This window comes from Exserohilum turcica (assembly GCF_000359705.1).
Source record: "Exserohilum turcica Et28A unplaced genomic scaffold SETTUscaffold_14, whole genome shotgun sequence".
Lineage (NCBI taxonomy): Eukaryota > Fungi > Ascomycota > Dothideomycetes > Pleosporales > Pleosporaceae > Exserohilum > Exserohilum turcicum.
In genome coordinates this window covers 1,359,550-1,382,719 of record NW_007359959.1, presented here as the reverse complement: position 1 = coordinate 1,382,719, position 23,170 = coordinate 1,359,550, and the positions used below count along the sequence as shown (strand labels likewise).

The 23,170-nt window shown below is 53.4% G+C and overlaps 10 protein-coding genes across 10 annotated transcripts; 5 read left to right on the top strand and 5 right to left on the bottom strand.

Moving 5' to 3' along the window:
• Window positions 1-1,928: 1,928 nt before the first annotated feature.
• On the bottom strand, window positions 1,929-3,462 carry SETTUDRAFT_168282 (uncharacterized protein). Its single transcript, XM_008025493.1, has 2 exons — window positions 2,858-3,462; window positions 1,929-2,803 (listed from the first exon to the last, which is right to left on the bottom strand). Exons 1-2 carry the CDS (start codon window positions 3,310-3,312, stop codon window positions 2,101-2,103), a joined length of 1,158 nt encoding a protein of 385 aa, XP_008023684.1. The 5' UTR covers window positions 3,313-3,462; the 3' UTR covers window positions 1,929-2,100.
• An 836-nt stretch (window positions 3,463-4,298) lies between these two features.
• SETTUDRAFT_168281 (uncharacterized protein) lies at window positions 4,299-6,944 on the top strand. The gene is made up of 4 exons (XM_008025492.1): window positions 4,299-5,488; window positions 5,536-6,252; window positions 6,301-6,473; window positions 6,523-6,944. Exons 1-4 carry the CDS (start codon window positions 4,563-4,565, stop codon window positions 6,888-6,890), a joined length of 2,184 nt encoding a protein of 727 aa, XP_008023683.1. The 5' UTR covers window positions 4,299-4,562; the 3' UTR covers window positions 6,891-6,944.
• A 254-nt stretch (window positions 6,945-7,198) lies between these two features.
• On the top strand, window positions 7,199-8,906 carry SETTUDRAFT_27143 (uncharacterized protein; the record flags this gene model as incomplete). The annotated part of the gene is made up of 2 exons (XM_008025120.1): window positions 7,199-7,929; window positions 7,982-8,906. The coding sequence occupies 2 exons, from the start codon at window positions 7,199-7,201 to the stop codon at window positions 8,904-8,906; spliced, it is 1,656 nt and encodes a 551-aa protein (XP_008023311.1).
• A 165-nt stretch (window positions 8,907-9,071) lies between these two features.
• Window positions 9,072-10,381, bottom strand: SETTUDRAFT_46616 (uncharacterized protein; the record flags this gene model as incomplete). The annotated part of the gene is made up of 3 exons (XM_008025180.1): window positions 10,079-10,381; window positions 9,573-9,810; window positions 9,072-9,499 (listed from the first exon to the last, which is right to left on the bottom strand). Exons 1-3 carry the CDS (start codon window positions 10,115-10,117, stop codon window positions 9,072-9,074), a joined length of 705 nt encoding a protein of 234 aa, XP_008023371.1. The 5' UTR covers window positions 10,118-10,381.
• Window positions 10,382-11,220: 839 nt separating this feature from the next.
• Window positions 11,221-11,415, top strand: SETTUDRAFT_106235 (uncharacterized protein; the record flags this gene model as incomplete). The annotated part of the gene is made up of 1 exon (XM_008025491.1): window positions 11,221-11,415. A coding segment is annotated over one exon (195 nt), but the record flags the coding sequence as incomplete, so codon positions are not given.
• Window positions 11,416-13,462: 2,047 nt separating this feature from the next.
• On the top strand, window positions 13,463-14,899 carry SETTUDRAFT_106001 (uncharacterized protein; the record flags this gene model as incomplete). The annotated part of the gene is made up of 4 exons (XM_008025490.1): window positions 13,463-13,657; window positions 13,712-13,876; window positions 13,926-14,067; window positions 14,175-14,899. The coding sequence occupies 4 exons, from the start codon at window positions 13,463-13,465 to the stop codon at window positions 14,897-14,899; spliced, it is 1,227 nt and encodes a 408-aa protein (XP_008023681.1).
• A 609-nt stretch (window positions 14,900-15,508) lies between these two features.
• On the bottom strand, window positions 15,509-16,820 carry SETTUDRAFT_38389 (uncharacterized protein; the record flags this gene model as incomplete). The annotated part of the gene is made up of 3 exons (XM_008025157.1): window positions 15,509-15,564; window positions 15,618-16,261; window positions 16,333-16,820. The coding sequence occupies 3 exons, from the start codon at window positions 16,818-16,820 to the stop codon at window positions 15,509-15,511; spliced, it is 1,188 nt and encodes a 395-aa protein (XP_008023348.1).
• Window positions 16,821-17,131: 311 nt separating this feature from the next.
• SETTUDRAFT_168279 (uncharacterized protein) lies at window positions 17,132-18,031 on the bottom strand. The gene is made up of 2 exons (XM_008025489.1): window positions 17,922-18,031; window positions 17,132-17,868 (listed from the first exon to the last, which is right to left on the bottom strand). The coding sequence occupies exons 1-2, from the start codon at window positions 18,012-18,014 to the stop codon at window positions 17,449-17,451; spliced, it is 513 nt and encodes a 170-aa protein (XP_008023680.1). The 5' UTR covers window positions 18,015-18,031; the 3' UTR covers window positions 17,132-17,448.
• A 511-nt stretch (window positions 18,032-18,542) lies between these two features.
• Window positions 18,543-19,499, bottom strand: SETTUDRAFT_168278 (uncharacterized protein). The gene has a single exon (XM_008025488.1). The coding sequence runs from the start codon at window positions 19,249-19,251 to the stop codon at window positions 18,916-18,918; it is 336 nt and encodes a 111-aa protein (XP_008023679.1). The 5' UTR covers window positions 19,252-19,499; the 3' UTR covers window positions 18,543-18,915.
• A 1,478-nt stretch (window positions 19,500-20,977) lies between these two features.
• SETTUDRAFT_160234 (uncharacterized protein) lies at window positions 20,978-22,966 on the top strand (the record flags this gene model as incomplete). Its single annotated transcript, XM_008025487.1, has 5 exons — window positions 20,978-21,128; window positions 21,186-21,281; window positions 21,365-21,734; window positions 21,789-22,170; window positions 22,220-22,966. The coding sequence occupies 5 exons, from the start codon at window positions 20,978-20,980 to the stop codon at window positions 22,964-22,966; spliced, it is 1,746 nt and encodes a 581-aa protein (XP_008023678.1).
• Window positions 22,967-23,170: the final 204 nt, after the last annotated feature.

The window sequence follows — 23,170 nt, the reverse complement described above, 5'->3', positions numbered from 1 at the left end:
GCTTCAACTAGAGCTTGACGAGGTGATAAGCGAGAGGATGATGGCGGGCTTTTGATAGATATAGGCTGGCTTAGAGTACCGCGGGGCACGCCCCGAGACCGCTTCGGTGGGGTAGCAACAATAGCTTGGACGCGTCTTTTTGGTGGCATGCTTGCAATCAAGAAATTGGTAAGATAAGAAGATATATATAATAAATTGACACGTATAGTATTAGAGATAGAGGTAAGAGTTAACGTTACTATAGATTAGTAGCCTACGTAAAGGAGTTCATAGTTATTCTTCTTTTTTTACGCACGGGCGTATCAAGCTCATCAAGCTCTATCAAGCTCAGCTTGATGAGCTTGACGAGCTTGATACAGCTTGATATAGCTTGATGAGCTTGGCTTGACTTAGCTTGACCGTTGAGTCAATCCAGCTTAATTGATGAGCTTGACTCAGCTTGATTGTTGACATCTCTGCACACCACGCTTTGAAAAAGCATGTCTTTGGGAGATTGCCAAGAAATCCAGGCTGGTAAATAGAGTATTGTGGTATTCACTAGCTAAGGGGGCGGAAGTGATAAGTATAGGGCTTGATAGCAGTCTTGTGTACCGGTATCATGTTAAACGGTGGTGGCAGACGGCAGTGGCAGACGGTGGCAGAGAGTAGCGACAGGCAGGAGTAATAGACCGTGGTGGTGGTGTTAGTCTGTAGTTGTCATATGCACAGGTTGTAGTTTTGTAGTATCAGTATATTGATAGTGATATTCTTCCAGCCTCCTTGAAGAGAAAAGACGCATATTTACTTGATTGTATGACTTTGTTTGATAGTGATGGCAACCAGGCTGTAGTAGTCAGTGGAAGTAGGCAATGGCAGTGGTAGATTGGCAGTGGTGGTCAGCAGTAGTATGATTATGCGGCGGTAGAAAGTGACGGCAGTGACTGTTGTAGTACTAGTAGTACTCCCACACCGATATCTAGCATCGCCAACTCGCCTTACACCCAACAGTCCCTCTCGTTTTCCTATCTTCTTATCTTTTCCATATACACGTAAATACATAGTTCTCAGTCATAATCTATCAATCAACAAAGACACCCCAAAAGGCTCGAGTCTAGTGCCAGAAGTACTAGAAAAGAGACCACTTCTCATACTACAGCCCAAGAGGATGCTCGTGAGGTTGGTGTTGCTATATTTGCTAAGGAGATATAGTAGTTTGATACTGTAAACGCGTATAGGAGGAGGAGGAGGAGATAGTAGGTGGTGGTGGCTGTTACTAGCACGGGTTATAGACCTGTAGGATTTGATACTGTATTGATGGTAATAGGTTTCCGGCCTCCCTTGGGAGGAAGTTGGCATATTTACTGGTTATGATTGTCATGGGGCAGTGATGGTAGTGGCAGGCGGTAGTAGTAGTCGTGAGTGATAGTGATAGTCCATGAGAGTGCGCATTGGTGGCATCTGTGGTATTTGTGACAATCAGTGGTAGTATCTATCTATCTAACTCAACATCCCTACCCAAACCTCTTGTATGACACAGAAAAACAAAGTCCAAGGCTTACTTACAGTGGTGACACTACCCAACTTACCTATTCAAGTGTTGTGCCATTTTCTGGCTGTATACACTTCACTGTTTGAGTATCCACTACTCGTATTGATAGGCTATGCCTCTGAAAATCCAGTGGCTAGATCCATACCGCAGTCCAATCCAGGCAGTAGCAGTACACAGCGGTCATGTGCAGAGGCGGTAAGCACATAGTAGTGATAGGGGCTGCATAGGTAATAGTGTGGTAGGCTAAAGCGCACTAGCGCAAGGGCATCATGCAATGGGCTCGCGCCAAGAGGTGATTGGATTAGAGCTTAATTCAGCGTTCGATTCTCTTGCATGATGTGCATGCTATAATCCCAACACTAAATGTAGAAACAAAGAGAATTTTTAAGATTGAGCATTTTTTATTTTATCCAGTTCAGAAATCAGTACATAATACATGTCAGAGCGCCGATTATCAAATGACTGATTAATGCGCCGCCTCCCGCCCACATCTATGGTCTAAACAAATGCAAACACGGCTTGATTCAAGTACATCACCTGTCATTCCATGTCAAAACAAACAAAACAGATGGTTATTTCTGGGCGCTTTGATTTTGGTCTTGTTCCTCAGCCACATCCTCCTCATCTTTGAACGGGTCGTCGCCGATTTCAACGGCATCGCCCGTCTCAGGGGGCTCGTCGTGATACTCGTCCCACGTTGTTCGCAGACTAATGTCGTCATCGTCTTCTCGTAGTCGCTCGGCAGCTTCCAGCGCTGCTGGGTCATCTGCATACTCGTTTTCCAAGTCGTCGATACTCACGCGTCGGATGCCGGCGCGCTCTTCGGCTTCTAGCTGGGCGGCGCGCGCCTTGGTCTTGCGGTATACAAGCCAGCCCGTGGTGACACCTGCAATAAGACCAATGATGATGGACATGTAGGAGAGGGCCTTTGTCTTTGGGTCCATCTTGCCACCGCTCTCGGCAATCTTTTCCAACTGGCTGCCAATGAAGATGTGGAGCATGAGTTTAGGGGATACAATGGCAGTGGCGAGGGCATACGAGGCCCAGTGCACCGTGGGAAAGGTGGCAACGGCACCGTTGGAGATGGAGTATGGCAGTGGGCATAGGCGGTACATGACGAGGAGTTTGATGCCATCGTGCTTGAGGGTCAGGGAGAGAGCGGCGAAGCGCGTGTCGTTTGCGACAAGGCGATGGACCATGGATTTGAGGAGGGTGCGTGAAAGGAGAAAGGATGCCGTGCTGCCGGCAATCGTGGCCGTGGCTGCTATGAACCATCTGTGTTGTGGTCAGCTTACGGTTGGCCGCCTCGTGCGGGTGTTGGCCACCTACCCATTTGGAAAGCCGTAGACGAAGCCGGCAATGGTGAGGAGACTCGAGTACCCGATCAACGGGGGGAAGGAGACGACGAAGATCAGGGCCCAGAGTATGAGCCAGCCGGCGGTAATGTCTCTCCATTTCTTGGCCATTGGTAGCAGGGCGCCGAAGATGCGCTCATTGTACACTAAGAACAGGATGCCGCCGACTGCCAAGACGATGTTTCCGACAATAAGCAGCGCCTTCTGGAGGGGAGACAGCTTGTTGTACTGGTCCATGAGGCGGCGCGAGGCCTTGTCGTACTTTGTCATTGCGCGCTGGCGCCATGTGGTGCTGTGCTGGCTGTGATGCGAGGCGTTGCGCCTAAAGGTGGAGGACTGGGAGCGGCGGCTCCATATTGGGGTGTTGCCTGTTTCTTCGTCGTCGAGCGGCAGGGCAAGGGCGCGCACGTCGTAGTCGGTGGCCGGCATGGCTGCCTGGCGGGCGTGTATGGGGTGTCGTGATTAGGGAGCGGTGCGGACGTAACCGGAAGTAAGGCAGATGGGTGAAGGGACACGGACAAAGGCGCAGGCGACAATGGAAAGGGAAAAGTTAGCTGGTCCCGGGAGAAAGGGACCTTTGGGGCGTTGGCATTAGGTGTCAAGTGTGGAAAGGGTCGGGGGTTGTTGGTGTGAGATGCTAATGCTAGCTCTTGGTTTCATCGTCATGCCGGCGGACGAAGAATGATGCACCGCCGCAACCACCCTGCATTAGGCGGCTACGTGAGCGGTGCCAGTGCCGTGCTTCCAGGCGCCGGCACGTGTTTTGTTCTGCGCAGACAGACATGGCCGGGTTTCGGGCGGGCGGGCGGGCGGCGCAGCCAGAGAGCGGATGTGTGGATATATGTAGTATGTATGCGCTATGTATGTGGTATGTAAGTATGTGCATGCATGCATGGGCGCCATGGACCCATGGAACCGCCCATCCATCGCAATCGTGCACCGCGCCCCACGTGACCTTGTCCAGCCTCAGGGCCTGTGGCGCCCTACCCCCCCCCCCGAATCGGGCCCTGCTGCAAAAGATACATCATACTCGAGGCATATGTAGCAGTTTCGTCTCGCTCCCCAGCCCGCGCCATCACCGCGGTTCTCGATATCGCCCGCTCCATCGCCAGCGCGAAGCCTCTCCTGCTCTCTCTCTCTCTCTCTCTTCTCTTCCTCCTCCTCTTCTTCTCCCTCTCCCTCTCCCTCTCCCCTCTCCTCCCCCTCCCCCCTTCTCTCTCCCACGCCTCAGCTCTCCCCCCCGCGACATGTAGGATTGCTGCGAACCCCAGCGTGTATTGTAGATTGCCCCCGTATGTATGGTCAACTGCAAGCACGGAGCAAGCCTGCCCCCCCACCCCTACTTACGTAGCGGAGCCTAGTCCCTGGAGCTCCCGTCGGCGCTCGCGATCGCCTCTCCCCCCCCCCCCCCCCAGGCTTGCATCCTTCGACTCTGCCTCGTTCGGCGCACGCAGTGTGTGTGTCGTGCAGAGACAAGGCTGCGGGACAACATCTTGCCCTTCGGCTGCTGCTTCATTCCCTCTGACGCGCCGGTCGCTCCTCTGCCAATAACCGCAATACTTAATCAGCCCGGCGGCCTCCTGTCTCGACCTCCACATTCTAACCTCCTCCGTCCCACGCGCCACCTGCCCTCACCGCCGAATCTGCCACCGTCCTTGCCGTGTGCCCAACTAATCATCATGGTCGCAGACAATTTGTATGAAAAGGCCCTGCCTGTCCTGCAGGACGACGCCCTGGATGACGAGGACAAGACGGACAAGCTCGAGGAGCTCATGCGCAAGGAGACCAACCTCACTGGCAAGTCGCTCGAGAACATTGTCCTCGACTGTCTGTGGCGATACCGCGATGCTGGCAGCTCGTCCAGCTCTCCTCCCAGCCGCCATACTGTCATCCGCCGCCCATCTCCAGCTCCATGGCAGGCCAACCGCGCACCCACTCCGGTCAACAACTCGCCGCGCATGATCCACCCCCCTCCTGGCTTTGGAGTAGGCCCTCCCGGCTTTGCGCGCACAAAGTCATCGACAGCATCGCCCTTTACTTCGCCACGCCCCTCGCCGCGCCTTGCTTTTTCCACGCCCCATATCCCTCACAGCCCCAGCTTGAGCGCATACCAATTCAGCGACTGCGCGAGCCCCAACACGGAATCGTACGGTGACCTCGATACCCACTCTGTAGATTGGCTCGTCAATGAAGATGTTGGAGGCACCGAGACGACGCTCATGGGCGACGGCACGCTCAATGGCGCTGCGGCTGAATGGGTACAGCCACAAACCATGGACATGGGTCCATATGACATGCTCCGCTCCATCCTGCGGGACGACCGATCAGACGAGGAGCTTGAAAGGGTCCTCGAGGCCAATGGCTACGACCTCAGCGCTGCTCTGCTCGCACTCATGGGCCAGCAAATCGAGGCAGCACAGCTCCCGGCCACCCCTTCCGAGCACACTGGATACGTTATCGGAAAGTCCATGGCTCCAACATTCAGGCCCGCGACGCCAATTGGTCAGCAAAAGAGCAACATTGTGTGCAAGTACTTTCTATCCACTGGACATTGCGCCAGGGCGGATTGTCGTTTCAGTCACGATACTAGCAAGACTCTGTGCAAGTATGTAGATGCATCCGCCAAGCCACTTGATTCTAACCTTCATTCAGGTACTATCTCAACGGTAACTGCCTGGCTGGCGATACCTGTCTCTTCTCACATGATCCCTCTGCCCTCATGGCTCGTATGGCCGTCTCGGATGTCTCAACACCACCCCTGCCCAACTTCCAGATGACCGACTATGAATTCCCCTCTCTCAGCTACAACGGCTCTCCCATGGGCACGCCTTCAATATCAACCTCAGAAGCCACCTCCCTAGAACAGCTCTACGGTATTACAAGCGGTGGGCCTACACGTCCTCCACCTGGTCTCAGCCCCTATGTCAACTTCACCCCTGGAGCTGGTAGTCGTCCGCAGTCACGCACAGGCAGCCGTCAAGTATCTCGTGCAGCCACACCGTCTGTACTTGCAGTTGACGACAAGGATGCCTTCCCTACCCTGGGTACTGCCGCAGCTTCAAAGACCGGAAAGCGACATCACGGAAAGCGTGGGGGTCACAGCCACAACAAGGACAACCCAGGTCCGAACAACCTTGCAGACGTTGTCCGCATGTCGCCCTCCCCATCTCCCGCAATCCCGGTTCGAAAAGGCTTAAGACCGGCCAAGAGTTTTAATGGTTCACGTGAGAACAGTGCGGCTGCTCAGGCTATCCCTGCACCCCAGCACATTCCTTGGCTTGTGACTGGGGAGAAGGGTAATCAGGCATATCTCGATGCTCGCGCCGAAGCCTTCAAGCATGGCAGTTTGCGTAACAAGTTCCTGCAGAGGTAAGTCACTGCGAGAACTATTGGTCACCACATACTAATCAATATTAGTGCTGCTCAGGCGTGGAACCGAAGTGATTCGCGCGCGGCTAAAGCTCTTAGTCTTAGGGGGCAGAGTGAGAACAACCTAATGCGTGAAGCCCACCGTGAAGCCGCCCGTATTCTTTACGAGGAGCGCAACAAGGATAATGACGACTCGAAAGAGTTGTATGTTGATCTTCATGGTATGTTGTCATAAAAAAAAGACATAGAGTCATTATTGACATTCGCCAGGTCTGCATCCAGATGAATCAGTGTCGTATCTTGAGGGTATTCTGCTGAAGCACAGCTCATCATCTCGCCCAGTGTATGCCATTACTGGAACCGGCCACCACTCAAAGAACGGCAAGGACAAGGTTGGAAAGGCTATACGAGGTTTCCTCAACGAGTGGAGATATGCTTTCCGCGAGTTTTCCGTACCTGGTGACCGCAACAACGTCGGTGGCATTCTTGGTATCGACCCGAGTAGCTATGACAAGAGCGTTGCGGAGCGGGCAAAGGAGTCGGAATCGGATGCAGACAGTAAGAAGGACACAAAGATCCGTATCATGAAGAGAGAAGATGTGGTGGATGCACCGAAAGGGCCGAAGCAGGCTGCTTGATCTAACCGAGTGGGGGTGGGTGGCACTCAGTAGGTAGCATGAAATAAGAAAGAGTTTACTTCACTTGCAGTGCTGTCGTTGTCAGTGAGATGGTCTGATGTCGGAGTTGGTCGAAGCCACTGCGAGGAAGTCGCATCCGTGACGTACCTCCCTCTTCCATCTGACCCACCACAAAGCGCTAATCTTCTCACGCCTCGACGCCTCCAACCCACCCATTCCGCTCTCACCCCAAGATTCCGTCGGCCAGCCTCGCTGCATCACCATCCTCGCGACCTACCTTACCTGTTGCCTGCTCCAGGCATCTCGTCATGGCGCCTCGCCGGCCCAGCACAGCCAACGATGCAGGACCATCACGCATACCTTTTACATCAGCGGAAGCGCTACTTTGGGGGCCAGAGATGAAAAAGCAACATGCATACCTACTCACCGAGATGCGCGTGCTCCAGAAGCAACATGAAGGATACGACAGTCGGATACGGGCTACCGAAGATGTTGCAGATGCTGCCAAAGCTGCCACGGCACGAGTCCGTCATTTGGAACAGCAACTCGACGCTATCAAGGCAGAGGATGACGATAAAGCGTTTGAGAAATGGGCGTCTGGCGAGATGACACGATTGAGCATCTTCGTCGATACCAATAAGAATGTCAGGCAGAAGCAGATGGAACTCGACGCCGAGGTTTCGCGTATTTCAGAGACTCTGGACAGAGTTGTACGCGTTCCTGCAGATCTCAAGAGTCTTCTTCGGCGCCTAGATACTCTCGAACATGACCGAAGAGAAGATAAGCATCGGATCCAAAGTCTGGAAGAGGAGATCAATCGGCTTAAGTGTATGCGACCAAGTAACCATTCGAGCCTTTTCAACCCAAGAGCGAAGCCGAAGGCGAAGAAAGGTATTACAAAAAGTTCAACACCTACTCAAATCCTGGATGCTGAGGTATCCGATGCCACCACCGAGACTGATGAAGAGGAAATGTTACTTCAGCGCACAAACATACGCGATGAGGTACAAGTGCCTCAAAGTCTTGCGACGAACGAAAAGTAAGTACACAAAATATTGCTGCTATGGGATATGCCTGACAATCAGTTGCAGAAGCTCCAGTCCGCTTGTAACGTCTCCTACCAAAGGCAGTTCTATTATATCAGCTAGACAAAGGTTGTTGCAGAGACCCTCGATCCATGACTCAATGTTACCCCGGCCCGCGGAAGAGCAACCTACGCTTGCTGAAGACTCAGCTACTAACCTGCGTCGCGCTTCTCCTCCACCAACACAGCTTGTTGTCAGAGGGAGCCGGTGCAACGAGCCTGCACCTGCACCCGAGCCCGAGCCTCAGCCCGAGCCTGAGTCCGAAGTTACACCAGCAAATACAAGCAATGCTCCAACAAACGAAGCGCCGGCGACACAGATCGTGGAGAGGAAATGGCCCAGGAAGCGAAAGCAACCCGATCCTGAGCCTCAAACACAACGCCAGACGCGATCTCAAGCTAGGAGAAACCAAGCCAAAGAAACCGAAGTACCTATCACTACAGGAGCAGTTGCCGTCCCAGAACCCCAATCAGCGCCGAAAATTGAGCCAATATCCTCGCCGCGCAAGAAACTCAAGGTAACTCCTGTGGATCCACCTGCCAGAGGCAAGGCCAAATCCGGTGCAAAGAACCAGACTACTAGTAGAAATACCAAGAAGACGCAAAAACAACGTGCTGTAGAAGGGCCAGGCGAGCAAGAATCGACTACTCATACGCAACAGGTTTCTACAACTACCAAGAAAGTCACTGCTGCACCCAAGAAGAAAGCAAATCTCGCCCTGCCTCCGTCAACCGTCACAAACCCGAAAGTGCACAAGAGCCTGATTGTAAAACTACCCTGTTCACGAAAACCAGTACATGTCGGTATGGGTGATATCGGTGACTTGCAACCGAGTGCAGCAGCTCGCGGGAGAATGTCACCTCAAAAAGTAGCAGCAGGGCCGAGTTCGCCATTCAAGGTTCTTCGGAACCCTGTGAAATCCCGAAAGTAGTCCCAAGAACATCCAGGTGTTGGCTAGAGTAGGCATACTGGCAGATTCCCCAACGATGAGCCATTGCATAGATATTAGATTTGGGCACTTTCAGGACTTTCAGGCAGCCGATGAGCTTCCGTACGCGGTTTCATTCGTATACAGGAATGGGCTGGGCTAGACTACTCAAGTCTCCTTGAACTCATACAAACCCTCGCGATCCGCAACCGGTACTTCCATATTCGCCTCTTCGATATCCTTTCCGTCGACTTTGATTCCCGCACGCATAACATCACCAGTCTTTACTGGGCCTACACCTTTTGGCGTACCGGTAAGGACAATGTCACCCTTGTCCAGCGTCATGACCCTGCTGATATCGCTTAGCTGTCGGGGGATCCGGAAAAGCATCAATTCAGTGTTGTCAGACTGCTTGACCTCATTGTTGACAGAGAGCCAGAGATGGGCTTTCTGTGGGTCGGGGATGCGGTGCTTGGCAATGAAGTTGCTGATGGGCATAAAGGTGTCAAAGCCTTTTGCAATGGACCATGGGAGACCTTTCTTCTTGGCCTCATCTTGGACGTTTCGCGCCGTCATATCAATAGCGAGGATGTAGCCTAGAGGGAAAGGTCAATGGATGTTTTGTCAAATACCGTACGTCAGATATCAGCCCCAACGTATACAACATACCTTCGATAGCATCCATAGCTCCCTTTGTATCCTCTGGATGCAGATCCCGTATCGTCTTGCCCATGACAAGGCCCAGCTCAACCTCATAGTGCATATTCACGCCCCGAGGTCGCAGCACGGGCCCCGCCCCAGGAAGCAAAATGGACGACGGTGGCTTGAGAAAGAAAAACGGCTGCTTGGGCGTCGCGCTCGATAGCTCCTTGATGTGATCGGCATAGTTTCGCCCAATGCACATGACCTTTTGGAAAGCGTTAGTTGTGTTTCATATAATGTGCAACTGTGCCTCGATCTAATGGATTGGGCTTTCGTAAGAAATTCAGACTCGGGGAACAGGTAGAATCCAATGCCTCGTCTCTATTCTTCCACAGCATGGTCTTCCCAACGGGCTTCTCTTCAATCAAGCCCTATAACAATACTTCTTCCCAAACTTGGCTTCTACGCATATCCATCTATCTACCCACCTATCCAAAGCAAAACAAACAGACAAACGAACATGACACACGTACCTTGCGGCAATTCGCCCTAATAGCCTGTATACTCGCCATTTCCCCAAAGGAACAACAGTGCTAAGTATCCCGTAAACTTTCCTTTTCCCTTCTCTTTCGCTTTTACTTTTTGTTTTTTTTTGAAAGCAGCCAAGCTGGATTTTCGAAAAAGAAAGCGGGGGGAAAAGAAAAAGGCTCTAGAATGCGTGAATTGGGCTTCGCACAAAGAGAGAGAGAGAGAGAGAACGATGGAGAGATGGAGAGGTGTTTTTTTTTTCCAAACCGAACTTCGGCAAACTGCACCTCACGTCCGGCAATTGACGGAGTACCTAACGAATGCAGGGAATCGGCGAGATCCAAGGGTACGTAGTTAGATGTGTTTTAAAATCCACCAATCTAACTGGCTGGCTGGGTCGCTGAATCGATGGTCGAGTGTGTTGCACCGCGTGGAATGAACGTGTTCGTGTTCGTGTTTGTTTCCCCACTCGGAACGCGCCAAGTACCTACGTCCGTACTTACTTTAGCCACGAGCCGAACGTGGGGGTCGCGACGTCGGAACCGAGAGGAGGGGGGGTGTGATACGAGGGCGAGTGCAGCTGCTGGATCCTATTTTTGGCACTGCATTAGCAGGGTATTGTAGATGTAAAGGAGTGGTGTTGTGTTGTGAGGAAAACAGGGAAAAAGAAGAGGATGAGAAGAGGAGGGGAGGGGGGGGGGGGATATACGTACACAGACACGGAGAGATACGAGGTCAGATAGCATTTCCGCAATGCGCATTTGCGGTGCTGAAGCTGCGGATTGTTGGTCTGCCATTAGGTGCAGTTTGTCGCCTGTATGTATGCACGTATGTATGTGCGTATGTATGTATCACCGCGCGCGTCGCTTTTGCCGGTACAGTACGTTCGAATCGATGCGTGGGAGCTACGTAGCTGGCTGGGAAGGAATCTGTGTCGCGTGCCCCCCAAAAAACAAGACAACTATTCACTTCGCTTTTCTGCTGCGATTTCTCGTACCCGATGTATGTATGTATGTAAACAGAGTGGCAGGTAGCAGAGGACGCTGTATGTGTGAGGTTTACATGTGGGGGATATTGATTGACTTAGTTACGATACGCGCGCCCTGATTCCGCTTCTTCTTCTGCTGCTACTACTACTACCACCGCTGCCACCGCAACAGCAGAACCCAACAAAACAGCTACAGCCACAACTACAACACACGAAGTCTCGGATCCTGATTTGGCGCGCGCAAAAGATCTGGTCAAGTTGCATTTTGAAGTCAAGGAGGCGCAGAGGAGGGGCGAGTTGAGTCGCGGGCTGGAGGAGGCGAGGGCCATGGTGGAGAGGGCTGTTGGAGGGTGAAATATGGGAATTGGATGAGGAATTAAGAACTAGGAACATGTTCGACTTCGGAGGGTGGAGTGTAAGGGGGAGAGGCTGGTGGGGAACGTACACGTGGAGTATGAGGGGGGAAACACCGTTATTCTTTCCCCTTCTCGGTACGTCCACGTTGTGGAGGGGTCGATGCAATACAGTCTTCCCTGTCGAGGAATGCATGTCGAGCATGTATGACAGAAGCGGGGCCAAGAAGCGCCTGGGACCTGTAATTGGGTTTGCGAACCTCTCTTACGACAAATGACTATCAACACACGAGACGGGATGGAAAGATTTCATTCATCAATAGTCGTAGGAATGGTAATGTATGCCATAACGTCGGTATACAGATTAGGTCAAAGGTGCTCTTAGGTAGACTTGAAGTTCGCCGCCCTGATCCAAATACCAGTCTTCAAACTCGGTTCAGGGTCCCGCAGCCGCTAGCATTAGGTCAATGATAGGCTTGACATCCACACCTGCAGCCTTCTTTTGGGCCAGCAGCTTGAGAATGGGTCGACACTCCGGTGCTACTGCGAGTGTTGCTTTGACTAGCTTGATCTTTTCGCGCATGCGGATTTTGCTGGGCATAGTTAGTATATGCGTAGGGCGATATTATTGAGAATGCTCACGCAGTAGTTGCTACTGATGGAGCAGATTCAGCTGGAGGTACAGCTGGTGCCTCGGGATCGGCTGGGTTAGGTACGGTTGCCGTATCGATGGGTGGCACTGCAGCAGGTGCTTCTGTTCCTACATCGGATATGGGTGCTGCAGTAAGAGATCGCGCTGCAAGAGGTATTGTTGCAGAAGGTAATGGCCGGGGTACTGTTGGAGCGGGTACTAATTGGGGTATTGTTGCTGCAGGTACGAGGGATGGAGCTTGTTCTGTATTGGCAATTGATGCATCTGCTGGAACAGCTGGAGGAGGAGGTACAGGTTCTGTCATGGCTGGTTCTGTGGCGGGTACTTGTAAAGTGGGCTCGGCCTCCGGTAGAGGCTCTGACTCTGGAGCAGGCTCAGGTGCTGCCGTAGGCGCTTCAGGGGCAGGCTCGGGCACCGTTGGAGGCGCGCTTGAAGGTGGTTCGGGAGCAGTCTCAGGCGCTGGTGGAGGTGCTGCTGTAGATTCTTCAGGGACGGGCTCAGGCGCCGGTGGAGGCACTTCGGGAACAGGCTCAGGCGCCGGTAGAGGTGCTACTGGAGGAACTTCGGTTGCAGGCTCAGGTACAGGCACCGCAGGTGTAGGCGGGGGTACTACAGGAGTCTTTCCAATCAGTTCCACGATTGTTTCTCAAGGTGCAATTCAGTTACTGGGTCTGGAACTGGTTGAGGTGCGGCAGGAGAGGCCTCTTCGGGCACTGGGTCAGCAAGCGGCGCAACGGGCGGAGGAGGCGCTGATGCGGTTTCGAGCTGCTCGGGTGGAAGTGTGTTAGGGGCCGTAGCAATCGAGGCCATGTAAATGAGCCCGGGCTAAAGATGGACGAGAGGCGTTGAAGAGGAGGCCTCGGAGAAGCAATAGAAGTGGTACGTGATGTGGGGGAATGGGATGACGGCGGAGTTGAGTGGTGAGTGAAGTCGCATAGTAGAGGATGACACTGTTGATTGGAAGTTAGGAATGAAGCCATGACCCGGCCAGGCAAGTTTCTAGATGGCAGGAAGGATTAGATGATGCAGCAGGAACGAAAGACGCATCGGTTGAAGCACGCGAATGCTGGAATGAGCGTGCTGAACGACTGTGGAAGCAGATCATCATACAGCCTTTGTGAAGGAACACATGATCTGGGTTCTGCATGGCGCACTCTGCTATAACTGGATTTATCATCCCGAATCGTGGTTTGCATGTCGTAGTCAAGTTAATGCAGAGGGCAAGTCGTCAAGAGCTTAGCGTATCCGCCGTACCTGCATGAACGACTGACGTAATCCTGGCGATTGCCGCCAAGCCCGCGGATGGACCCATCTAAGCTTTGGCTCTCAGGCGCGTACGTCTCTCACCAACCTCACGGACTCCAGCCACTGTTCAAATCCACTACAATCACCAACAATGGCACTCAGTATCGACCAGAAGCGCCTCAAAGCGACCAAGTTCCCTCCCGAGTTCGATAAGAAGGTGGACATTGAGAAGGTCAATGTTGACCTGATGAAGAGGTGGATTGCCAATAAAATCACCAACATCCTCGGCGATGAAGACGACATAGTGGTCGAGACGTGCTACAATTTGGTTGAGCAAAGTCAATTCGTCAGTACCGCTTGGAGGATAACGCGACGCAAACAAGCACTAACTCGTGCCCAGCCCAAGATCAAGGAAATCCAGATCCAGCTCACAGGCTTTCTGGGCAAGGACACCGCATCGTTCTGCAAAGAACTATGGGACCTCATGCTGAGCGCCCAAGACAGTCCCATGGGCGTACCGCGCGAGCTTTTGGAGGCGAAAAAGGCCGAGTTGCAGCAGGAGCAGGTATGACATACTACGGGCTCGCGTCAAGCCTTACTGACACCGTCTCTAGCTTTCCAAAGCCGCTGCCGATGCGCGACGCGCCGAAGAACAGGCCCAGAATGCCATGATCGACTCGTTCCGCCACAGCGAACGCTCAGACCGCCCCGAACGCGGACGCGGTGGTGGAGGTGGGCGGTACCGCGGCAGTGACCGTAGAGGACGAGGCAGAGACTTTGACAGAGGATCTCGGCGCGACTCGAGATCACCACCGTATGTGCCATGTCGCTAAACATGCAATGCAGTTTCTGACATGTGATAGGAGAAGAAGGCCCTCGCCACCAACTCGCGAGCGCGATGTGTATATACCTGGAGGAGGCCGAGGCCGCGGACGTGGAGGTCGTCGCGATAGGTCTCGCGAGCGCCGTCGTTCTCCCTCTGGCAGTCGTTCTGCATCCCCACCATATCGTCGTGCACGTCGCTCACCATCGTCAGGACCATCGCGAAGTCCACCCCGGCGCCGAATCCGTCGTTCGCCGTCTTCTGATCGCTCTAGATCTCCGCCTCGCCGCACGCGACGCAGATCTCCCTCACGAAGCAACTCGCCACCTGCCAGACGGCAAGGAGCACGCAGGGATAGATCGTGGTCCCCTAATCATGACAGCAGGAGGCTACCCAGGCATACTTCACGATCCAGTACTCCCCGTGACAAATCGAGCTCACCAGCGCCCAGGCTCCGAACAAGGTCACCGTCACGTACCCCGCCACGCCGGCGACGCCGCTCTCCTTCACGGTCTGTTAGCCCTGTGCGTGAGCGACGACGTAGATACTCGACGTCGTCGGATGCTGATTCAAAAGACTCTCGCGCTGGTATCAAGAAGCGCAAACGCTCGCCTAGCTCGAGCAGGTCGCGCTCCCGCAGCAAGGCTGAACGAGGTAGGCGCCGTGTCACTCGCTCGCCGTCAGATTCGCCTGTCCGAAGGGAACGCAGTCCGAAGGAGTAGTTCAGCCTTGACAATTTTCAGCGCGTGTCACAGGACGCAGTAGCCTGGATCCGTACACGCAATCTTCATGGTCGAATCGAGTGACAGAACCTGGTCGTTTTTTTTTATTGCGACCAACTATAATACCTCACCGCCATATTATCCATGTCCTCGCCCATGCACCATTGAGGGTCTTAATTCTGTCTTCAAAAAAGAAAAGAGCGAGTAGAGCGTAATCATGTAGGGTGTATGCCAAGGGACCAGCTGTCCCCACGTTGATTGTAAACTGGGCATTCTCGTGTTGCGTGTAGTTATATAGCCAATTTCAGCCTTGCAGTCCCTGTTCTCTTTTTGCTTGCCTTGTGCCGTGATTGACCCAAAACGCGTCATCTATATTCCTAGAGCTTCTCATTATAGTAGTTGCTGTCGGGCTTCTTCGTTCCCTGAGCAGTGTTTCAGCGAATCTGACCACTCTTCTGTCTGTACAGTATGGTAGCACGGCTTTTGTGCGTGGACCATGACACAGAAGATTGAGGGTCGCATTGTTGTCTACTCAACCAGGTTCTGTCATTAATTGAGGGGTGTAACGCGGGTAGCAGTTGATGTCGACGAGTCGTGAGAAGTGGTACGGCTTGTCGTTTTCGTCACACCCCGGGGATCCAAATGAATCATCTCATCCTTTTCGGCGTTTGCACTGGGCTGCTACAACACTAATGTCGTCGAGTTTCCCTGAATCAGTCAGTCGGAGAGGCCGCATACATGTGGAATATTCAAATACGAACCTCCTTCAATCGACAAGCCCTCATCAATCGCCTTTTCCATATATGGGCTCTCAGCAAAAGGATCTTGAGCAATTTCCCTTGCAGCATTTACAAGTTGCTGCGCGACAAAGCGCATGCCGTCCGCATGTGTGAGTCCTTCCGCATCCTTTTCCTTGTCCTCGTTCCATCGTCCCAGACTGTCACACACGTTTTCGACAATCTCGTGTTCCCACAGGTTGTCCACGACGCCGTCAGTCATGGCGATTACCAGGTCGTCTTCCTGAATCGCCACACGGTCCATTGCGGCGTGGTCTATTGGCGTGTCGGGACTATTTGTACCGAGCTGCCGCGGACAATCGAACCAATGCCATTGTTCCTGAGTCTTGTATACGACTTCTTTGGTGGTCGGGCGTATGACGAGGATCTGGGAGTCGCCGAGCTGTGTTACGTAGAGAACGGGGTGGTTTGGAGTTTCGTTGTCGGCGCTGAGGAGCGCGCCGCATGTGGTTGTTGTGCCGTGCCACTGGTTGGGCTCCGATGTGGCTTGCTGGGTGAGTTTGTAGGCATTCTGAAGGTAGGCGACGGGCTCGGGCGGCGTGGTGGCGTTGTATGTTGCCGCCTCGACTTCAAGAGCCCAGAAGTGGGCGATGAGGCGCGACCAGAGTCTATCACACGCTGTGTGTTAGCAGCGATAATTCTCCCGTACCTGTGAGGTTGGTATTCTTTGCTAACTCACGCTGCATGCCCTTTCTCCCTCGTAGCCCACGCCCCTACACCGTCGTTTGCGGCAATAAAGCTCTCGCTGACTAGGACCGCATCATCCCCATTTGTAACACCTCTGATCATCTGCCCGTTCACTGTCGGTCGCCGGTCTCGACTCATGTTGTGCGTGCTTAGCGGCTCTGAGAAACTCGTGGAAGGCATCGATAGAAAAGGCGGCGGAAACGGTCTTGAAGGTCTCTTTGCGAAAAGCGCATATCCGGCCTCAAAGTAGAAAGGTGGTTTGGACTTTGGCGGCGCTGCGTTGTATGGGACAGGCGTAGTCGTTCCGGCGCCTGTTTGCCCTTTCGGTACGGCTTGCGCATACCATCTCGAGGGTATTTGGAGGGTCGTTGCTACTGGGAGGATGTGTGCTCGTCGTGGCGGTGCGGCGGTTCTCCAGACTTGTGATGCTGTATGCTGGAGGAGGGGTGGACTGCGGAGGCGAAAGGCAGGTGCGAGCATGCCAGCGGCTGCCTTGTTTTGTTCACAAGACGGGAGAGGGGACTTGGTTCAGGACTTTTTTTTGCGCCCTAGTAATGCGTTGAAGCTGAAACTACATCAACAGCCGCTATGCTCCAATGTTGCGGCATGTGGGGAAACCCGAGATTGTGGTTTGGGTTTCGGCATGGCCAGCCTTGGACCGCGAATGAGATGGGGGTTAGTAACATGACTCAGCATGGAAGGAGTTGGGCGTGGCCATGACATTGGGAGATGCGGTCTGTTGGTGGTTTGCTGATTTGCAGGCTTATTATGAGATTATGGTATTGCCCGAAAAAAGTTGGCTAGAATTGGTAAATATTCCAGGCTACATTTGAACGGGGTATGTAGTAAGGCCGCGTCCCACCAAAATCACGTCTTAGCGCCATGTGGACTAACCAGGCAAGCCTTGATTCGCGCGAGTTGATATCGCAGCATGCTGTGTACAGGAATGCTCTCAAAGTCCCATGGGTGCAAAGGCGTAAACCGAGGCATTCCTCCCTTCCTACTTAGCATCCTTGGTATCCCCCAGAAAACGCCTGCCGATGCATCCCACCGTGATCCATAGCGTATTGATGCGTGCTCCCACGGCCCATGGAAATCCTGCACTTGTTCATGCTCTCCTCTTGGCAAAGTTCTCCAAGTCGGCTCTCGTAGCGACTCCGAGCACGAACTTCCTGCTTGCATCCGTCACCACCGCAAACTCCTGCTTTCCGCTGCCGTCTACGCCCCCATTGAAGAAGTCCTCGAGCTCCTCAAGCGGTGTTTCTGTAGTGATGACCTTGTATCGCCTGCCGCGTCGCTGGAACTTGTGCATGGCCTCTTGGACGGGATCGCTGTCCTTGACTGTGCCTTCCTTGAGGAGCTGCTGGAGGCGCGGAATGCTGATGTAGCCCAGCAATGCCCGGTTTGCCTGCGAGATGACGGTGAGGTGTGTGTAGTCGCGCTCAAGGCCGGACATGAGAGCCCATGATATCGGGTCGCTTGGCTGGACGGAGAGCGCAGGCGGGGGGTCGAGGTCCTCTACTGTGGCCTGTGCAAAGGCAGTCAGCAAGACACCCACAAGAGAGCTGGTGAACAGCATACGCCGCGGTACTTGTTTGCCCACACTGCCTGGTAATCGCCGTTTGGCGCGCCATTCGCGGCGGCGGCGGTGGTGGTGCTTGCTTCCGCTGCCATGTTGCCGACTGCGTCGTGCGTGGATGCGGCGGGGATGCTGGATGCGCAACTTTGTGACCAAAGCCAGGGCTGCAGATCCTTGGGCCTGCAATTACATGACGCTAAGCATGCACGGAGCGGGCGTTAGCGGGTAAGGCTTTTGCAGTGTTCAGGGCGTGTGACAGAGGTTCTAGGCGGCTTGGGAGCACCAGCATAAGCCTGTGCCTGTACTCGCAGCCCGGTGCAGTCTGGATATCCAAGTGCAAGTGCAGTGCGCCGGCCTTGACTCGCGAGTGGCGTGCGCGGCTGCATCGAGGCCCAGCCGCAGGCGGTGGATAGGAGCATTTTATTCAGGTCACAAATGCAATCCATGCATCATTCCTTGTGCGAGTGTTTGGTTTTGCATTGGTTCATGCCCACACGTGATGGGCACTAGCGACAACCACAGGTCGCTCGCTCCCACCTCCAACACCATCCACGCCCCCCCAACACCGCCGGCGAACGCACATCTCGCAGACTCGTTGCAAACCACTCAAGCGGCCGGCCCCTGTGCTGGGCTAAAATTAAACGATACCAGGATAACACGATGGCTCCGACGACGCTCCCGCTGCCCCCCGCTCGATCGCTCCCCGTGAATCGCCCCGACGGATGACAATTGCGTGAAACACACGTCTGGTTCTTCATATTGGAGGCGCGCACAGCTAGGGCTGTCGAGTTTCCAGAGTGTGCAGACGGTCCAGGTGGCTGCCGAGTCATCGCTGGCCGCCAGGGCAGGAAGCAGCAGCTCTGCATATGCTCCCCGAAGCATACCTGGGCTGAAATGCGACAGCAATCATCGCCATCGCGCTCTGTGCCGCATTTTCCGTGGCCGTAGCGGATGGCTGAGATTAATCTGACATCCCTGCGAGTCGCTTGCCGTGGCCTATTCGAGCGTGCTCGTGCCGTCGAAAGAAAATCCAACTCGAGGCACAAGCGACATGATCCCAGGCCATCTTGAGGCGTCTGGGATAGAAATCCAGGGTGGAGTCGGAGTCGAAGCTGAAAGCAAGCGGGCAGTCTTCCTCCCGCGCTGCATCAGAAAGGCGGCAGATGGCTTATCGATAGCCAACGCGGGTACGGAATCCCAAGCCTTCGGACCGTGACAATCTGGGGCAGCCATCCGACCTGCGGACATGTATGCAGGGACGTGCAGAGCATGCCGACTTTCGTTTCGTTCTAAAAATGGTAAACCCATTTGCAGTAACGCCCTCCTAATCATCTTGCCTGGAACACCAGGTGTCCGTCCACATAACTAACAAAGTCACGACTGAGCCCAACTTCTCAACCAAGCCAAAAGTCTCTGTTTCACCCTAAGTACATACTTCAGTGTGTCAACATCAACCTTCTTTCGATTTTGCTCACCTGGCTTACAGATTAGCTCCACGAACCCCATAGCACTCAGTTCATGCTTTGCCTACCCATTCACAGGATCAATCACCAGCAAAATCTGATTTTCATGATGCAGTTGCCCTACCGTCTGGTTTCTCCACCACCAGCATGACGGAGGCACATTTTGAAAGAGACGGAACAAGTATTCTTGAAGCCATAGAGGATCCTCAACCCAGACACATAATATATATCCATCTCCTACAGAAGGATTGTGGTGTGTCGCAAAACATGCAGAAGTAGGTCGTGGATGAGGCGAACCACACGTGCACAGTGTAAACCAAAGAGGACTTAACGAATACCACAAGATCCACTGAGATATTGCCATCGGTGATTGACCGATCGCTCAATCCTGGAGCTTCATTCTCCTGCCTCATGGCTGCATCTGAAGGGACAGTTGCCATTCAGTCTTCGTTGGGAATTGCACAAGACTTTGGGGGGTCTTCTCTCATGATATCGTGTCCACATCGAAGTGTTCAGTGTTCCTAGGCGACTGCGCTCTCATAGAGACCATGTACTTGAGGTAAGCGTTATCAACGAGGTAAGCAGGCGAAGATTGCTTCATTTCAAAGAAGAGACAGAGGTCTTGGGTATAGCGATGACTAGAAGAGCCGTCTTGAGTACAGTGAGTACCCCCTCATGTTATCAGAGCAGATGTGTATTCAAACTGACAGTATTTAAGTTGTAGTCGAAATGCAAAGAATCCCTGACAAGCCTATGTTCAGCGAGCCCAAGACCCCGCAGCTCAGCGTTTCTCACGTGGTGCCACGGCTTTTCCCGCTCGATCACTACTGTCGTCATCAAGAACACCATTATCAATCAGTAAGAAGCATACAGTTTGCGCAACATCAGAAAGAGCTAGGAAAACCAGTCTCCGCAGGTATTTGTTCTGCCAACGACGCGCGGTGTTCCCAGAAGGGTTCCGGCACGTTACAGGGGCCTGGACCAACAGGCTAATCGACTGTCCATTGCAGCTGAGCAAGGACACAAGACACCAATCGAGGGACCTGTATCGATGGAGAAGGCTCGTCGCATTCGAATCACCTGCGAGCCTTGTCATTGGGCTGTGACTGTGCCGTGTCTGGCTGAAGACGCAGCAGCTCAGTCCTCCAGCACGGACCCAACTCATCATCCCGCCAAACCTTGGAAGGCGGCGATGGCAGCAAGAGCAAACCCCACAACACAGCGAACGCGCCATACACTCACTGCAACGTTACCAAAACAAGGTCGCTGCATAAAGGCGCGGCAGTGAACCACCTCGAAAATTTTCCAATCCCGTAGCGCGCCTGTAGCGCGTAGACCGACGGACGTCACGTGCTGCGCCTGGCGTCGCTGGAAAGTTGAAGAGTTGCGTCTCCGATCTCTTCTCTCTCGCCCTCCCCACATCACCACAAATACGACCCAGCCACCTCACCCACCGCGCACCATCAATCCGCGCTGCCAGCCATCAACCACGCGGTCTTACTATCGCACCCGACACGTCGGCAACGTAAATCGCGATTCTGCGCACTACTTACGCGTCGACACGACATCGTACAAGCGTGAGGACGACTCGAACAATGGCGGAGGAGGTGAAATCGCCTGTCGCTGTGGATGCCACAAACCCTGCGGAGGAGGCGACGCGCTCTACGAATGCTGCCGCTGAGTCTACGGCTGCAGAGGCAAAGCCGGCTGAGGACGGCGCCGTAGCCGCCTCTGATGTGACTGAAGGTAAAGCGCCATCGCCTATGAATTGACAAAGGACATGCTAACAAGGTTGCCTATTAGCCTCAGACGACAAAGACAACCAGGAGAATGCCGCCGCGAAAGATGATGTCACCGCTGATGCGCAGGCTGAGCCCACTGCGGCTAGCGACGATACGGGTAAGTAAAAGAAAACGTTCCTTCATGGAGGTGATACAACGACAATTTGTGGTTTGCTTTCATTTACTGACACATTTCCATAGAAGCTGCACCTGCCTCTGACGCGCCCGCGACAAATGGTACCCCCGCGCCTAAGAAAGTAGCAAACGGCAAGCGCAAGGCAGCCGCTGGCATTCCTGAGCACAAGAAGAAGACACCAGCTAAGAAGGCAAAGAAGGCTCCTGAGCTTCGCTTGAATGTGTCGCCTGGGGACATGCACATGGTTGCTATGCGCGGTTACCAACCATGGCCAGTCATTGTGTGTGATGAGGAGATGCTTCCCGAGTCACTTCTTAGCAAACGTCCTGTCAGCGCTAGGCGCATTGACGGAACATACCGAGAAGACTTTCTTGAGGGTGGCAAGAATGCCAAAGACCGACGATACCCTATTATGTTTCTGGGTACCAATGAATTGTGAGTCATCAGTGGTGCGCTTTATATGTTGTTTTTGCTAATCAAAGTCAATAGTGCGTGGCAAGTCAACACTGATTTGTTGCCGTTTGACCTTGAAGAAGTTAAGAAGGATGTCGAGACCGGCAACCAAGGGAAACGGAACAAGGCTCTTTGGGAAGCATACCAAATTGCTGCCGAGGGCCACGATCTGGCATACTTCAAGGAAATGCTTTCTGCCCATGAATCAGCGATGCAGGAAGATCTCGAGCAGCGCGAGCAGAAGCAGCAACAGAAAAAGGAGAAGGCTGAAAAGGCTGCCAAGCGCAAGAGCACAGCCGTTGACTCTTCGGAAGATGTTGACATGGAAGACACTGGTGATGCCGCTCCGTCCGCTAAGAAGGCCAAAGCCACAAAGAAGCGCAAGAAGGACGACGAGAGCGATGCCGAGAGCGGAAAGGTATGCATAGCATTTGCAAATTGACCTGCGTCGACTAACTGAGTAACAGCCTGCAAAGACTCCCAAGACAAAACTCAAATTGACAACAAAGACGCCGAAGGAAGCATCTGCCGCCAAGCCGAAGAAGGAGCCCAAGTCCAAGAAGAAGGCCAGCGAAGAGGCGGAGCCTCCTGTACCCGAAGAGCCACCCATGACCGAAGAAGAGCGATTACAGAAGCGCGAGAAGCAGGTTCTCTACCTCAGACACCGTCTACAGAAAGGCTTCCTGTCGCGCGACCAAGCACCCAAGGATGAGGACATGACGAACATGTCTGAATATCTGAAGCAACTTGAAGCCCATGAGGATCTTGAAGCCGAAGTTATCAAGAAGACCAAAGTCCACAAGGTTCTCCGGGCTATCATGAAACTTGAGACGATCCCACTGGAGGAGGACTTTGCCTTCAAAAAGCGTTCCACTGAGCTTCTTACCAAGTGGAGCGGGGCTTTAGCATCCGATCCTGAACCAGCTGGTGCCAACGGTGTCAAGAATGAAGAGCGCGAAAAGTCTGAATCCGCCAAGTCCGCACCAGCTGTAGAGAAGGTCGCTGAAGAGCAACAAAAAGACGATGCTGCGTCTGAAACTGCAACTACAAAAGCAGCCGATGCGGATGGCGACGTCGCCACGACAGAGGCAAGCACAGAAACCGGCAAGGATGCATCCGAAGAGGCTGCCGATAAAGCCGCTGCTGGGTCTGAGACTGAGAAGGTTGCAACCATGGATGTCGTTGTGGCTCAAACAACAACGTTGCCTGAGTAAATAAGGGAGCCTGGACGCTCTTTCTTCCATTCCCGCAACAAGCATCTTAGTGTGGCTTGAACATATTGTTTCAGTGTCACGGTGGGTTTTGCTGGCTTTGATGGGCAAGCCTACGGAGCGCGCATATGGAGTAATTGTACTGGCATGTAATAGCTGACACAGATTCGGGCAACCATGTCATCTCTGTGCGGAGCAAGCTGAGTG